This window comes from Anthonomus grandis, chromosome 1 (assembly GCF_022605725.1).
Source record: "Anthonomus grandis grandis chromosome 1, icAntGran1.3, whole genome shotgun sequence".
Classification (NCBI taxonomy): domain Eukaryota; kingdom Metazoa; phylum Arthropoda; class Insecta; order Coleoptera; family Curculionidae; genus Anthonomus; species Anthonomus grandis.
In genome coordinates this window covers 14588644-14605080 of record NC_065546.1, presented here as the reverse complement: position 1 = coordinate 14605080, position 16437 = coordinate 14588644, and the positions used below count along the sequence as shown (strand labels likewise).

The window sequence follows — 16437 nt, the reverse complement described above, 5'->3', positions numbered from 1 at the left end:
AATTTGAATAAATTTTTATATTTTAATTAATTTCTTAACAAGCTTGTACAACTGTTAATTTTTATTATATAACTTGTGAATTTATTTTATAATATAGTAATACAATCTGTGAATACTTTCTATTTAATTTCTGAGACCCAGACCTATATATCTACTAGAAAATATATGAGTATTTCAGAAGTTATAGTACGCAAACAAAAAAAGTGACAAATCAAGGACTTTATTTAATAGGGGGACCAAAAAGGCCCAATTTAACACTTTTTCAATCAGCCTACTATATTTTCCGAAAGAACCAGACATTTCTCATTAATGATAAGTGCACGGTATATTAGAGCGAAATTTAAATTTGGCGCCATAATCAAATTTTAAATTACTTATTATGACGTCATAAACCCATTTCTTTTTCGGTTAGTACTACTCCTCGATATTCAGAGGGCGCAACAGTCGAACGGCGTTCAATGTTCTATTGGCTCTTATGGGAGTTTTCTATCTAAGAAATATTAGTCTATGGGAAGAGCGGAGCTCTTTTTATTCCGGTTTTAAAATGTGGTTCACTATGGGTAGCCAGGGGCGGACTATGTAAGCAATAGTACTAAACAAAAAAAAATTAAATTAAATATTCGGACTGAATATGAATATAATATTATCGCAAAAAATATTATACCTGTAAACATTAAAAATTCTACACAGCTAAAACAGCTACTAATTTTAAAACTGTTGTTTTTAACCTATTTATTGAATACTAAATGCCTGTAAGGAACAATAAAGGACATCATATTATATATGTAGCGTAGAAAAGGAAAAAATTTGTTTATACTTTTTATATTAAAAAAGAAGACGAAAAGAAGCAATTGGAAAAACTCCTTTAAGGTTAAACTTTTGATAATATCCAGAAATTTTAAATATCTCGTACGTACAATACTAATTTTATTACTTTTTTTAGATTTAGAAAACTATCTAAGTATCTAGGTATCTTGGCCTATAAGTGAGCTACTATAAAAAGTCTGTAAACCTTCTTTCCCTACTATTAAAGATAATTGGATTGACCTGTAGTAAGGTTTGAAAATTTAATCAGACCTGGTTGAAAAGTGAATCTGGAAAAAGTAAGAACTTTTTCTAAAAATAGGTATTAAGTCACCATTCGTAATAAATATCCTAGAATGAACATTTGACAACAGACGCTTAATTCGATTAATTAATACAATTAAATGAACTTGCAAAAATTGAGGATAATCAGTTATCGTAAATTAGGAAAACAATATAATATTTTAACATGGTAATCTATAATATCGCCAGTTTTGGTATCTATTGATAAAACGACACGTTATGTGATTAAAACTTATCAGCTTTTTGAATAATCAGACATTTTATATGCGATATCATTGATCTTATTAACGAAGACCGTCAAACAGTGTTTGTGAGTATTTGGATCAAATCAGTTGATTTTTAAAGAAGCCTTTTGCTTCTGAATCGGTTGTTGGTGCGTAGAATCTTATAGTCATACGGGTACTAGTTGAGATATTTTATTTATTAATAACAAGGTAAGTGAAAACTATATTAGAATTTGCTTTAAATTTATAATTTTATATATGGATCACAAAAGAAGACAAAAATCACAAAGACATCTGAAAACAAAATTTATATGTTTTAATAATATTAATACTTTTTTATATTTTAAAAAGTGACAACAAATGAAAAAAATTATTAAACTTCTGAAAATAAAAACATTTATTTTTTTTACAAGCATACTAGTAGAAGTATATAGTTATTTAGTAATTAGGGTTAAATGTTGATAGGATCAGCAAAGCTCTATAGAGGTAGAATTATATAATTTTATTACGCTCTTAACCTTGCTCACTTAAAAAAACTGAAAACCTAAATTATTTTTATCAAAAGGTGAAAATCTACAAAAAATTTAAATATACGCTATAGATAATAAAATCTCACTCATCTTATTATATTAAAATGCACAATCATTTTTCCTTCAAGGCTTATCAATTTGTATTGTTTTTTTTTTATATTCTTATCATCCTTTATTCTTTTCTTTTTATATCTAGAACAGATATTTTTTTTCTTGCATTTTTTAATAGAAATTTCGGGACTAGGCACAGAGGCGTTTATTATTTTCCTTTTAGAAAAGTTACTTCTTAATAATATATATTCTTGTATGATTTTATGATATATTCTTGTAAACAATAATTAAATATAATCTGAAAATATTTTCGGTAAAAAATCCAAGGTATCTTAGCAATAAATAAATAAATCACAAAACAAAATGTAACAAATAAATAAATAAACTTAATTTTAAATAATGAAAGCACTTATTAATTGTGTCTAGAAATAAGCGTAGTGGACATAGTTCCTTTTCAAATATCTTTTTTATCCGACATAAATATATGTTTGCGGCCTATTATCTATTTTAATCTTTATTTTGAATATCTATATTTATGTTTATGTAATGTGTTATATGATATATGAAGGATTGAAAGCCCTATACTGCGACATACTACTGTGGCTTAGACCTATTTAGATTTTCTAAATGAGAGGAAAGCCCTGTTGGGGAGTTTTATCTGTTGGTTGGAGGAAGCTGTTTCTCTCCTGTGCTAGACAGACATAGAATGTCTTCATTTCTAAGTTTTTTTACAATCTGCACTTAGCAATGTCTTCTAGACCAATTTTATATAATTGATGCATTAGTTTTTAGTATTTTTGTTTTCGATTAACGCTTTCGTATAGTTCAAATCTATTATACGGTCCCTGTACTGTTTGAATTTGATTTGCGTTCTGATCTGGATTGTAAGTTTTACTCTGGTAAAGCACCTGGTTCTAAATAAATGGCATTCCGTTTACTTTAGACTTTACTAGTCTGTCTACTTTCTCATTCCCTAAAGGTCCAGTGTGTCCTGATATCCGTATTTGGAAAATTATATTTAATCTTTTTTTCATGCCCAAAGTTTCTTTGCATTTCCTCGGGGGTCTAGCTATGCATGTGTGAAAGTAAATCTCTTTTAGACCGACCTGACTCTTTGAGTAAGAAATAATGAATTTAAAATGGCTAACTTTCAACGTGAAATATCATATCATACAGGGTGCGGCATAACTGTCTCCCTATTTTTAACCTTCCCTCGTAATGCCGTCTGGCGTCGCAGAATAGTGGGGGTACCGCTACTAAGAGCCGTATGGGAAATAGTTTTGTTTAAACATGTTTTAGTCTGAAGTATCGTGTGGACCAACGCACAGCGCGCATTCGCCGTGAAAGTGTACCTCCGCGAAAATCGGTCAGTTATTGCTGCGCAACGAGCGTTCCGGATAAGGTTCCAAATTTCGCGAAATGAAGGAGTCCCGGACCGAAAATCAATTGTGTTGTGGGTCAAGAACTTCAGAGAAATTGGATCTGTTATCAAAAAAGGAGGTGGACGGCCACGGACAGCTCGGACACCCGAAAATATCGAGACTATGAGACGCTCATTTTTACGCTCACCTAGACGTTCTGCACGGAGACACGCAGCTGCCCTTCTTTTATCTGACCGCACTGTGCGAAGAATTCTTCACAAGGATCTTCGTTTTCATCCATACAAGATGGTTCTGGCACAGGAATTATCAGAACGTGATTGGAACAATCGACGTGCTGCATGTGAAATGATGCTTTAAAATTTACCTCAGGGCGCAGTTTTTTTTAGTAACGATGCACATTTTTACTTGTCTGGCTGATTAAACAAGCAAAACTTTTAGTATTGGGCCGCTGATAATCCGAGAGATACATGAGAAGCCTCTACATAGTAAGAAAGTGACAGTTTGGTGCGCCGTGTCTGAAATGGGGATAATCGGCCCTTACTTCTTTGAAGAAGAAAATTACGCTGTTACTATCAATTCGGAATGCTATATAGCGATGATTCACAATTTTTTCGCCCCAGCCTTTGCAGGACTCAATGTGCAAGATGCCTGGTTTCAGCAAGATGGGGCAACAGCTCACACATCTCGGGGTTCAATGCAAGTATTGAGAGAAATGTTCCCCGGACGTTTGCTCTCCCTGAGAGGCGATATTTCTTGGCCTGCACGCTCGCCCGACCTAACGCCCTGCGACTTCTTTCTGTGGGGTTACCTAAAAGCTGAAGTCTTCAAACATCGTCCAACGACTACTAGACAACTAAAGGATGCAATCGGCCTGGAAATTCGCAGAATACCCCAAGAAATGCTTGCAAGAGTTATGCGAAACTTCAGAAGTCGCTTGCACCAGTGCTTAGATAGTGAATAATGGATTTGAAGCGAATATCAGGCAAGTACCGCTTGCCAGATATTCTCTTCAAAACCACATAGGACAAAAATGTTTTAGCTATACTTTTAAAATAAAAAAATAAAATCTTTGTATTTCAAATAACATTTCTTTTATTAAGCCTTAAAAAGAGGGAGACAATTATGCCGCACCCTGTATATACATGTGTTTGCCAAGACTAATAGCTAGCTGGTTTGCACTTGTACCCACCCTATGGGGGATACCATGCCACATTGGTGTTATTAGTGTACATCCGAATGTTGGATTTTTTCAGAAACATTCTGCCATATTTTTATGTTCCCGTTGATATATAGTGACCACGATGGGTTTAGTCGTACATACAGTAACAGTCGTAAATATATAATTCTAACGTCAGTTCTAATCTACTTAGTGTTTGGAGAATATGCCCATATGTAATGCTCGGAGGTTTTCCTAGAGAAGTGCGTGGGTGTTTAAACGAAAAGTAACATGGTAAATAGTGATGCCATTTTGAAGGTACCTGTAGTTAGTGTCTATTTTGTGTATTTTTAGGTTAGGTTTTGCCGCATATTTCACAGAATTTATGCATTTCTTACGGCCAGAGTGCTACTTTTTTATTCTGATTAATGGTCAAGATGCGAGTTCCAAGTCATCGCCTAATAGAGTATAATTCTGCAAATAAAAGACCAAATTAATTTTTTGTTTTTGATATGACCAACTCATGCCTTACGCTTATATTTAATATAGAAGGACCATACCATAATTCGTAAATTGCAGATGCGGATTAATTAAATATCCTGCAATAGTTATGCTCTAGGTTCCTTCATATTTCCGCTTGGTTGCATAAAGCATGAAGGACGTTGAATAAAAGAGTATTTATTAGTGGTAAAACTGTCTCGTAATTTGTCTTATAATTAATATCAAATATTTCCAAATTAAATTCATCAAAAATTATAAGTAATTCCTCACAACTCTGTTCTATGCTTTAGTCGATGTAAATTCAGCTTTCCTTCTCTTTCTGCTTTTACCATATTTCTCACTTATATCAATGTTATTAATGCCTAGGGGACAAGGATATTAAAAGACGCTTAAATAAAAATAAAAAGTTAAAATTTACTTGGAAAATTGAATTTAAATATATCTCAATGCATTTAGGAGACACTGCTCTATATTAGTTTACCAAAATTAGAAAAATTCATCATAGTATACCCGGATACTACTGTATAATAACTTAAAGACTTAAAATATCAGCAATATCAAATAACAAAATTTAATGATAAGTTGATAGAAAAGAGAAAGAAAAAGTCTTAAGTAATAAGTGCTAAACTAATGTCGATTTTCTCAATTTATAGATATTGTTCCTGAATACATTCAGCCACTCTTGTCTTGTCGGGAACACTATTGTTTAATTTAAAACACGCCTCTTTAATATATCCTAAATGCTCTCGATAGGATTTGAGTCAAAGCATTGCGCAGTCTATTGCAATGCAAATATAGTTTTTAGCGGTTGTTGCAATATGCGGACGTACATTGCCTTGAATAAGTACCAAATTTTCATCAAATACTGAAAGCATTGCTGAACTTGATTCCGATATTCGTTTGGTAGTAAAAACCGTTCAATGGGAACACATTAGTTCGAAAACTCAAGCGCAAACCATCAAAGTTTTGCAATGGTACTTGGTTTGCCAGTGAGACGCACAGTTTTCGTTACAGCTGTCGTGAGTCAGTCTTTGATCAATGGTAAGAAGCACATGCTCATGACAATTTTGAGGTCCTAAGAGTCCTAGTATTTGTGCGAGCCCCACGAACTTAACAAATATACCTGGACTGCCAATTCAATGAAAAGTAAATGACCACTACTAAGGGGCCACCATTTGCGTGATTTTGTCCTTTCGATGTTGGTCACTCTGACAAACTTCAGTTGTGCCAATTGTAGGGAAACAAAACAATTAATATTCTTTTCGTAATAACAATAATATTATTTTCTTTCTATTTTTACTATTACGACTTTTACTTTCCTTCTATTTATAGTGTTTTCACATTAATAGGTAGAACCATCTATAAAAATCAAAATATACATTATTTTATAAGGGTTTGTAATTAGCAAGGGTTTATATAGTCAAAATAAACAACTCTATATATTATTCTATTATCACAAACACAGATAGACAATTTACAATAATTCGGTTTTGAGAAACAGTGAACCAAATACGTTTAAATAAGGATGGTGATACATTATCCACGTATCCAACTCAACCCAAGCATTGTTTACAAATCGCCAAAAACTAGGCAATCCACTATACTCATACGTCAAACGTCAGCGTCGTCAACTTCATAACCGTTGTTTAATACATTTTTTGTTGGCAACACTAAAAACGTTCAGAGTGACCAACAAGGACACAACCACTATAAAAATGGCGGCCACCAGGCAGTGGTCATTTTTGGGTATCGTGGCCATATGCATTAGTAGTCCAGGTATATTTATTTAGTTCGTGGCGAGCCCTAACAGCACGACTGGCATCTATTATATTTAACCTATTTTTATTTAACCTATATTATAGTTTGAGCAGTGGTACTGTACGCCAAAAACATTTTGAAGCCCACTTTCTGGCTGCTGGTTGGTCATAATTATGGGGTTTTGTAATACCTGAAGGTGTATAAATCGAAAAAAGTTCGTAAAGTTCGTAAAGTAAAGTTCTGTTACTTTGCTGAGCCAGAATACCTTCTACTTTTTTTACCAAGCTCGTCGTCTTAAATCATTCCAAGAAACACACGGTTATTTATACTAACAACTCGTATTAGTAAATAATCTGATAACACATAGAAAAGTTAAGAGAAATTTTACTAATAATGTTACCTTTAACATAAGATATGACTAAGTAAAAAATGGTACGGATATCTAAAGTAGGTAGGACAAATTAATTACCAAATTTAATTGAGTTTAGAGAATTATTTTCTAAAGTTAATGTAGCTAAGTTTGTCCACCTCTCCGTAACCCATATAGGGACGCACGTTGAAATCAATAGTTAGGTCCTCTGGCCCAAAGCTGGAACAAGTCGATTTTTTTAGGAATTTTGGCATTTTATGTCCAAGGATTGTAATGTTGCTCTTTGTTTGTATATATAATTCGAAAATTTTTATATAAACAAAAAATAAAGCCTGCAAAGTGAAAAATAAATCCATGGACGGCGCACGTCCTGAGTGGGTTAATACTATCGCAATTAACTTAGGTAGCACAGTATATTCAGCAGCTGGTGACACGCTTTAAAAAATCCTGTAAGACTCTTAACCTGAGAATCTCAAAAATATGTTTATTTGGGTTTGATCCGAGGTACATGATTTTGATTAGGGTAATTTTTGTTCTCTTAGTAGTCATAAAATAGAGTGAAAAATCTCTTGAAAAATATACTTCTCAACTTATTAAGAAAAAACTTATGAATTAGGATTTATTAGTTATTTTTCTACATGCAGCATTTTACACGAAAAAAACTTTAACTATTATTAAAAACTATTACGAGTTACCAACTAAAGCAATAACAGTAGAAATTAATTTTATTTAATGTTTTAAAAGACAATGTAGTACTATAATAAGCAACTGTAAAACTTTTGTTTGTTCGAGACATTTTTGGAAAATAAATATTATTCCTTAAAAATTTACGAACGTCAGTAATTAAATATCTTACCCGCAAAATATACTAAGGTTTATCCATATGCGTCTGAGCTTTCACTTGTTTCAATACAAATTAATCTATTTTTAGCATAGACCAAATGAAAACTTTAACATAATTCGCATACAGTTTTTGGCTCGACTTAAAGTTGATGTTTTTTTTTAGTGAGATATAACATATATTTGTGTAAGCAGTAGCAAGAAAAAGATGGATGATGATTTGCAGAAGAATAGTAATGGAACTGAAAAACAAAATTCCTTAAGTCCGTAGGTATTTTTTATTATTCTATGTCATAGTCAGATTGTGTAATTCGATCTTCTTATTTAATAATAATTATAGCATGAGTTTGTTTAAAGTTGAGTATGTATGTATATGTATCTAGTATAACGGGTTTAGTTAGTCTATAAAGCGAAGAGCTAATTTGATTGTTTATTAGTATAAATGTGATCGATTACACCATATGTCTAGTTTATTGAAAAACAAATTTTTAGGAAGTTTGTAATTAAAGAAGAACCGAAAGAAGAACCAAAAGAAGATATTCCTCCTGTCTCATTTTTTACATTGGTAAGTTCTTTTCAATAGCTAATTCTAAAATTCTAGCTTGCAAATTGTTATTATTAAAAGAATTAATATACAAGGATATAGGTGATGTTAATTTCGACATTATAACATAAATATCTTACGCTGACTTGGGCGAAAGCAGAAAACTACTTTTTTAACATTTTAGTAATAAGGCTATTCTGAAAACTCTTATTATATTATCGTTATGTAGTCAGAGGCCCAGATAATGAGTAAAAAATGTTGTTCAGAGAAATTCCTAAGTTAGTACTAATTCCTTAAGATTTCCTTACTCATGTTAAAAAATATGTTCGCCTGATGTGCAATCTCTTTTTACAAAATACTTTGTTGCTGTCAATACCTTTGCATATAACACACACTGTATTTTAATCCGAGGTTCGCAGATATATTAATAGGATTTCTTAAAATTATCGTATATATTAATTTTGCATTGAAATTAAATGTATGAATGGCCACTGCTAGTGATAACAGAGGAAAATTCATAAATTGCCTTATTGTATATGTTATTCTTATTCATTCATATTAGAAATAAGCCTACTATATTTACTTCAAGAGCCTCCTCATAGGGAACTTTAATCCTGGAGATTTTGGCAACTACCATTTCGCACTTTATTGATGCAGACCTTATGTCCTATTCCCTTCTTTAGATCCGAATAAGAAGAATTACGTTTCAATCTAAAGAATTTATCAACTTAAAGTTCTTCCATATCCCATATGGGACCAATAGACACCGATTTTCTCAATTTAAATTTCTTCCATAAACTATTAATATAAGTAAAGTATAGTTATTCATTAAAGGTGTGTTATTATTAATTTTATAACCTGCTGCTCATCATGTATATTTTCTGAAGTATTTTTTAGAAATTAATGTATTTGACTATAATTTATTCTATGTAGTATTAGGTGGTTATATATTGTAGATGATTAATAATTAGAAAAAATCTGTTTAATTATTGAAGAGGTTGTTATTAGTTTTCTTTATATTTATGTTTAAATAATTAAATTTTCATAAACTGTATTAATCAATATGTAGTAGAAATTCATACACAATAAAATTTTCTAAGCAGAGATAATAAGCGACTTCATATCCAGTGGTAGTAATAAATATCTTCACACTTATTAATTGATGCAGAATTTTTGTAACACTTCTTTCTTTAAGCTTAAAACACATTTTTTAGTCTAACAATTTTAAATACTGAGAATCTGCCACTGAAAAGTGTAAGACGCTGGCAAAAGCTATCTCTTTTGGAATGATATATTCATAAAATGATCTCAAATAAGTCAGTAAATATATAACAGGAATTTGTGTTAAAAATACAGCACAACTGACTCAACATTTTGCACGCCAATGGTTTGAGGGTGCGTGCGCATCGCGACATCAAAATGTTTTAATAGCATAATATTAAAATTCTGTGTGCTACGTTTTAGGTGACGTAACTCAAAGTATTTCAATTAATAGATGCAAGTTGATCCAAACTGCTTTATGTAGTAGATATTCACACCAGAATACCACATAGTGCTAAATTTAAATTTATTGATAGTTATGATGTCACTAGTAGAGGGCGCCACGTATTATATTTTGAGTTTTTAAATAAAACAATGAAAACAACCATTTTATTTATTCAATTTGATTCTTATAAAATTAAAGGCTTTTACCAAAGGGAAAAGCGATTAATATAACGTAAAACAGAAACTAGGAGTAGGGGTTATAAAAGTTGTTAAAATTGTTGTCCGCCGACTTCAATGCAGGCACCTATCCTATCCATTGATTGCCGCACTTGTTCATAAATGCCTCTTTGTTTCGATTTCTTGCGCAACCTGCCACTATTCTATTTCCTTCCTTTAATGCTAAAACCGCGAATGTGCAAATTAGTAGTTTTGAGAAAACGTCCATGATATTGGAATGAGCACTAAAAATACACCTTTTCTTGAGTACTGATGTATAATTAGGATTGGTCACTGTTGGAGTCGCAAATTAAATTTATATTGATTTTTAATTTTTTTATTTATTTTGTTTAAGAAAGCACATTCACAGTTCAGCACAAAGATAAGCTGGCCTGTTTAATCTTTCTTTTGTAGTTCTCTTTTGTCTCTTCTTGTTGCCTTCCGTCGCATGCTAGCCAAATTGGTTTGCCATTTTTGTTTCTGCCCTTTTTAGTTTTAGTTTTGTCCTTTTTTAGGTTAGTTCGGACTTTTTTTTTGTTTATTTATAATCTTTTCAGTTTCAGTATGATGGTTTGTAATGTCATTTTCTTGTTAAGGCCTGTTTCACGCAACTTGCGCTATCGGTTTTATATAATCGCGAAGCAGTTCCTTTTACCAAAAATTGTAAATTTTTTTTTTTATGTAATATATATTTATAACAATTTTTTTTTGGTAATAACTTTTTTGACTTTGACTTTAACATTCGTTATTTTGGCATGTAGGCAAAATATTGAAAATTTGCACATTCGTGATTTTGGCACTGACGGGACGAGTTGTCGACCTGCGCGGCTATTCCGCGATTGGGATATTATTTATCTAATTATTCTCTGGAAATTAGACTGAAGTGCACTCGAGCACCATCGTGCATAAAATACATTTGATATCTTAGGTAAAGGGATCCTTCTTCTACTAATACAGGCAGTTCTTTTTCGAGAAAATGCCGTAAACATCTCCATTTGAACAATCGTTCTGGCAAAGAAATAGACCAATTAAGTTATCTCCAATAATTTCCACCCATACATTAACCAAAAATTGTTGCTGGTGCTAACTTTTTATAATTTCATGCGGATTTTCGTATACCCATATGTAATTATTGTGAAAATTCATATTTGCGTTTTTGGAAGAATTTGCTTTATCTGTGCAATAGTATGCATACGACGAACTGAGGAGTTTCTCCTATTTTTTGTTGTAGCCATTAATAAATTGCAGGTCTTTGAGGAAAATCACCTGGTAAAAGTGGTTGTAATCGCTGTAAGTGGCACGGATGTAAGAGTTCTCTCTTCACTATTCCGGGGACTGTCGATTGACTAATATTTAGTGTTGTAGCAATTTTTCTTGTACTTTTTGTAGGGTCTTTTCTCAATTTAGCACTGTTTCTTCCACTTCTACAGTTGCAACTGTCCGAGTTCGTTCACTATTAGCGCCCAATTTCCTTGAGTCGCTGATGAAGGCGAATAACCGTTTGACTATGTGAAATAGCACGATTCGGGATCTTCCTTCGTAAATGCGCGCTGCTTCATAGGCATAGCCGTTTCTCAATACCGTACACAAAATGCACTTCACACATTTCTCTGTTACTATAACTTGAAATGAAAATTTTTAAAACCTACTAGCATTTAATAAATATATATTATACTTACTGGAAAAGATTACAAAAATGGAACAATATCAATAACAAAAACTTCAGGGTAGAGTGTATCTAAATTTTGACAAACAATCGACTTTTTTTCTTGTATTCTTTCTGACGTACATAGATATTTTTTACTTTTTTTGATAATAAAAATTAAATGAATGTTCTTATATTTTTTTGAAGTTTACTTTTTATTTCTGTTTATTATTTTCGAAATATACTAACCACTTTCGGACATTGGTTTATAGGACGCTTTTTAATATTTTGACCCAAAGAATATTTCCTTAAATTTTCGTGCATTATTAATGAATCATTCTGTATACTAGAAATTAAAAAAAATACCAATACCTTAGCAGAATCACTTAGTATTTAATGAAGAAATAGACTTTAAATTTAATTTAAAATAATATGAAAATCTATAAAAAGATGTAATCTATTTTGATCAGAATCTGAAGCAAAGATAATACCTCTTTGTTATTGTACAAAAACCATTTTTCCGCAAATCAGTTTATCTAACTGTTGATATAAATTAAGATGTTGGATATTCTAGTTGCATTTTTGCTCTTTTTGTAGTACAGATTCGCCACCAACTCAGACAAAGTCCTTTTAGCAATAGGAGTAATAGCAGCCCTAATATCTGGAGCAATTCAGCCTTTAAATAATTTATTATTTGGCCATCTTACACAAAGTGTTATAGACTATGCTCAAAAATGCTATATTCCAACTGCACCGACATGTGATTCACAAGCAGGAGATGATCTCATAGCCGGTATTAGTTATTTTTCCATTTGGAACTCGGTTATTGGCTTAGGCATATTTGTCACCGCATATATTTCTGCCGAAACTTTTAATTACACATCCATCAAACAGGTAAGCAATTATTATTTAATTGTAAATCATTAGTTAAATAATTTTATTTGAAATTGCAGGTATTTAAAGTAAGATCGCAATATTTAGAAAAACTATTAAACAAGGATGTACCATGGTTCGATGTTAATAATTCTGGAGATTTTGCTAGCAGAATGGCAGAGTATGTATAAATTATTTGGTTTTTAGGAAAGTTTTGTATACTTTAAGCTTATAATATCCAGAGTTTAGGGAATTGCTAAGATAAATACACATTTGGAGTGTGTGCTGGAGATACTCTATATGATGACCATACACGATACATGCTTAATATTTTTCACTACTATAATATAATGGTCATCCAATTACATACTACTATATGTATTGTGTAATACGATTTTCTTATTTAAAATTTTGATGACTTAGGTTAAGTAAGTTAATATATGTATGTGGCACAAAGAGCTTAATCAATCTCTAAAGTTAGGAGCGTATTTTATCGTTTTTTACCATGTGATATGACAATGGCGCTATCCGCTGGTTTTTTTGAGCATAAATCCCCTTTTAAATCTGATCCTCATTATCAGCGTGATCAATCTGATTCCTTTTTACAGTTTATCTCTCTATTTATATCGTGTAAGGCTCAAATAAATCTCACATCAAACTTAAATGCTTGTAAAACTGATGCTTGAAGTGAAAAAGAATGTCATCTTTATTTAATTTTAAAGTCACGATGTTATCATAATTGTTATACTCTATTTCAGAAGTGTATAGAGCAATAAACTGGGGAATTCCGTTCTGTTTGGCTACATTTCGTGGTAGTTCATAGGCCCAGGTACTTATAATATTTATGAATTTAATTTTCACGGATTAAATGCCTTTATTTTGAAAGAGATTAAATACTAAATAAATACTTTTAATCCTTTTGTATAGGTACCTATCTTTTAACGCTTTGTAACATGCAAAAATGGGGTCAGGTAATATATACAGACTATAAATACTTTTAAATCATATTTTAAACGTTAGTAGTCACTGCTACGCTGTAGTGTAATCACAATATTATTATCCCAATATTTAAAAAATGGAGGTATTCAGTCCAACGAAAAGATGTACTAAAAATTCTCCACTATCGCTGAGTGAAAAAGTTATTATTTTAAATGTACATGATTGCATAAAACACGATTACCCTAGTTTTACTGTGCAAGAAATTGTTGAAAAATGTTCTCGAATGAGTGGAATTGGAAAGTCCACCATTTTCAAATTGTTGCGGGAAAGAAAAGTAGCAGGTCAAGTGGAATCTTCCAAGCAAAAGCCAGGACGACCTACAAAAGTCCTTGATGAAAATGCTAAATGTATAATTCGAAGAAAAGTTCACTCTTTTTATTTTAAAATGGAAATACCCACCCTAGACAAAATTTTAATGGAGCTTGGCCGAGATGACAGTATTCCGTTGATAAGTAGAAAACTTTTATGGAAAACTTTAAAAAATATGGATTTTGCCTGGGAAAAGCATAACCGCAAAGCACTTTTACTGGAGAGCGACGATTTGTTTGTTGGAGACGACAATACTTGAGAAGTATCAAGCAGTACCGCAGGGAGCAAAAGAAAGTTTTTTATCTTGATGAGACGTGGATTAACGAAGGTGATATAGTCCAAAAAATGTGGCAAGACAAAAATATAACCAGTGCTCGCCAAGCTTTCATAGAAGGCCTGTCTACGGGTATTAAGGTACCTTCGGGAAAAGGAAAAAGACTTATAATCACACATAATGGAAGCGAAGAGGGATTTTTAAAAGAAGGTCTGCTAACTTTTGAGTCGACTCGCACAGGAGATTACCATGAAGACATGAACTCAGACGTTTTCGAGGACTATTTTGGTGAAATGATAAAATTTCTTCCAAGCTAATTCGGTGGTGGTTATGGATAACGCAAGCTATCATTCACGGCGAATAGAGAAGACGCCAACTTAAAGTTGGAGAAAGCAAGAAATTATCGATTGGCTGACTGCAAAAGGTATTATTGCGTTTGAAGCAAATTTGATAAAAAAAGAACTGCTGGCAATAGCAAACTTACACAAAACTCGTTTCATACGCCGTGGAAGATATAGCCGAAAAATATAATATAACTGTACTGCGCTTACCGCCATATCATTGCGAACTAAATCCTATAGAACTGATATGGGCGCAGGTAAAAGGATTTGTAGCAAGACAAAACACGACTTTTAAAATGAAAGATGTTAAGCTACTGTTTGATCAAGCCATTACGGAAGCGACACCAGAGAATTGGCGAAAAGCAGTCCAGCATGTAATTAAGCAAGAGGACAAAATGTGGGATCTTGACAACCTCATCGATCAGACAGTCGATCCTTTAATTATAATGTCAAGAGGTGATGACAGTTCGTCAGATGACGAAGAAGACTACAATCTATTATAATTTAAAATTGTTATACACTGTTCAAAAAGTGCCAGATCCAAAAGTGACATTTTCAACTGTTTTACTCTACATATTATGTTCAATAAATTTGTGAAAAAAATATATTATTCCATTTAAACAAAAGTAACTTTCTAAAATAAAATAGCATTTAAGTACATTAATTATAAGGTAAAAAACAAGTCCCAGTTGCACGCCTTTGGCGAACCGTTTTCAATGTTTATCAGTGGGTAACAATGGGCAAAACTCATAAATTGACCCAAAACCGGGTGGCACTACCTGCAATCAACGAAAAGAAAGAATTTTACATTGAAACTAATACCCAACTAAGGTAGTGGCATAAAATATTGGTGGATCACCAGGTACCACTTTTGCATACCTAATGGGGTTTTATTGCTCTACACACTTCTGAAATAGAGTATTTTTTTTTATAGGTATTTTCAACTGTTATCAAGTTGTAAACTGATGAAATTTAAATACATACAGAGATATTACTTTACTAGTGTCTCCGATATGCAAAAAGATGATTTAGGATTTTTTATATGGTTATTTTGATTAACCTCCTTCTGCAGCATTGGATAGTTTTTTTGAGGGATACTGCCTGCCTTGCAAAGTTTAGATTTGTAATAAAATAATTTGTAATTATTAACTTATTTGACTAAAATCTTAACATAAATATTAAATATTTTTTTACTTTAAGTGACTTGTCAAAATTTGAAGATGGTATTGGTGAAAAAATTCCACTTTTTATCACACTACAAGCCATGTTTGTATCAGCTATAACTTTAGCGTTGGTCAGAGGATGGGAGCTGGCATTGATTTGTCTAATATCCTTACCTGTCTCATTGATTGCTATTGGAACTATCAGCTTTGTAAGATAATTATTTAAGTATATAAATATACATATATGTAATTTTTATTTTTAAAAGTTGACAACTAGATTTTCACAAAAAGAACTTGATGCATATGGTGGAGCTGGTTCAATAGCCGAAGAAGTACTCACATCCATCAGGACTGTAATAGCGTTTGGAGGGGAAAACTTGGAAAAACAACGGTAAAATAAATGCTACTCCAATAGAATAATAACATATATACAAAATTACATTATCAGGTTCGACAAAGGTCTAATTTTTGCGAAAAATAACAATATCAGGCGACACTTTTTCGAAGGCACGGGTTATGGAATTTTATGGTTCTGCATATACTCGAGTTTTGGTTTTTCCTTTTGGTATGGCGTCAAACTTATTTTGAATGGTAGCTACAATGCTGGAAATATGATTACAGTAAGGAGTAAAAATATTAATAAATACTATAACCTGAAACGTTTGTTAG

At 32.1% G+C, this 16437-nt stretch overlaps 1 protein-coding gene across 1 annotated transcript in view; it reads left to right on the top strand.

The window, feature by feature from the left end:
* The first annotated feature begins 1374 nt into the window (after window positions 1–1374).
* LOC126737568 (ATP-dependent translocase ABCB1) overlaps window positions 1375–16437 on the top strand; it is a 36520-nt gene continuing 21457 nt past the window's right edge. The window contains exons 1-8 of the mRNA XM_050442502.1: window positions 1375–1541; window positions 8086–8186; window positions 8412–8484; window positions 12407–12703; window positions 12763–12863; window positions 15806–15977; window positions 16035–16159; window positions 16217–16388. Of these exons, the coding sequence (XP_050298459.1) occupies window positions 8128–8186; window positions 8412–8484; window positions 12407–12703; window positions 12763–12863; window positions 15806–15977; window positions 16035–16159; window positions 16217–16388 (999 nt within the window). The 5' untranslated portion in view covers window positions 1375–1541; window positions 8086–8127. The remainder of the gene's footprint in view (window positions 1542–8085; window positions 8187–8411; window positions 8485–12406; window positions 12704–12762; window positions 12864–15805; window positions 15978–16034; window positions 16160–16216; window positions 16389–16437) is intronic.